Source organism: Eimeria tenella, genomic scaffold (genome assembly GCF_000499545.2).
Source record: "Eimeria tenella Houghton genomic scaffold, Eth_scaff1785, whole genome shotgun sequence".
Lineage (NCBI taxonomy): Eukaryota > Apicomplexa > Conoidasida > Eucoccidiorida > Eimeriidae > Eimeria > Eimeria tenella.
Window position 1 is genome coordinate 1 of NW_013541615.1, and position 983 is coordinate 983.

The window sequence follows — 983 nt, forward strand, 5'->3', positions numbered from 1 at the left end:
AGCAGCTGCTGCCGCTGCTCGTGCTGCTGCTGCTGCTGCTGCAGCTGCAGCAGCGCGTCGTCTACCTGATGAGCTGTTCGCCCGTGAGAGAAGCGGTGCATCTCCTCGCTGCTGCTGCTGCTGCTGCTGCTGATGCTGATGCTGCTGACGCTGCTGATGCCGCTCTCCTCAGAGGCGCCACGGATACACAAAGAAGAGACTGTTGAGCCATCGGACATGCTGCGCTGCAGCTGCTGCTGCTGCTGCTCCTGCTGCAGCAGCAGCAAACCGTTGCAGTGCTGCAGCTGTACAAGCTGCTGCGGCTGCTGCTGCTGCTGCATGCATTCAAACGGCTGCCCGAGGGCTTCCAAGTAAGAGCCGCAGTAAGCCTCGCCCACGGTAGGCTGCTGCAGCACTTGCTGCTGCTCCTGTTGCTGCTGCTGCTGCTGCATGCATTCTACGGGCATGCAGCTACCCGCAGGCAGCAGCTGTGGATCCTCTAGCAGATAAGGACTGATAATCTGCTGCTGCTGCTGCATCACCTGCTGCTGTTGCTGCATCAGCACCTGCGGCTGCTGCTGCTGCACATTGGAGTAGCAGCAGCAGCCATCAGCAGCAGGGGAGAACGGCTCCGCGGTCCCGCTGCTGCAGCACACCCCCCCCTGAACATATTGCTGCTGCTGCTGCTGCTGCAGCAAAGGGCTCCCACAGAAAACAGCAGCAGCAGCAGCACAAGGCTCCTCGTGGGCCGGCAGGCTGCTGTTGCTGCAGCAGCTGAGCGTGCCACTGTGAACGGCTACATTGGGGTGCTTTTGCTGCTGCTGCTGCTGCAGCGACTGCTGCAGCAGCTGCTGCTGTTGCTGCTGCTGCAGAGGGGGGCACTGCTGCTGCATGCATATATTATAGGCCTTTGAATACTGCTGCGAAAAGGAGACAGACGGAGAGCGCTGCGGCGCCTCTGCTGCCTGTTGGGAGCAGCAGCTGCTGCAGTTGCTGCAGCTGCT

The 983-nt window shown here is 61.2% G+C and overlaps 1 protein-coding gene across 1 annotated transcript in view; it reads right to left on the reverse strand.

Moving 5' to 3' along the window:
- Positions 1–6: 6 nt before the first annotated feature.
- Positions 7–983, reverse strand: part of ETH_00038375 (uncharacterized protein) — a gene marked incomplete at both ends in the record, with an annotated part of 1,635 nt that continues 658 nt past the window's right edge. Inside the window, one exon of the mRNA XM_013373839.1 lies at positions 7–899. Within this exon, the coding sequence (XP_013229293.1) occupies positions 7–899 (893 nt within the window). The remainder of the gene's footprint in view (positions 900–983) is intronic.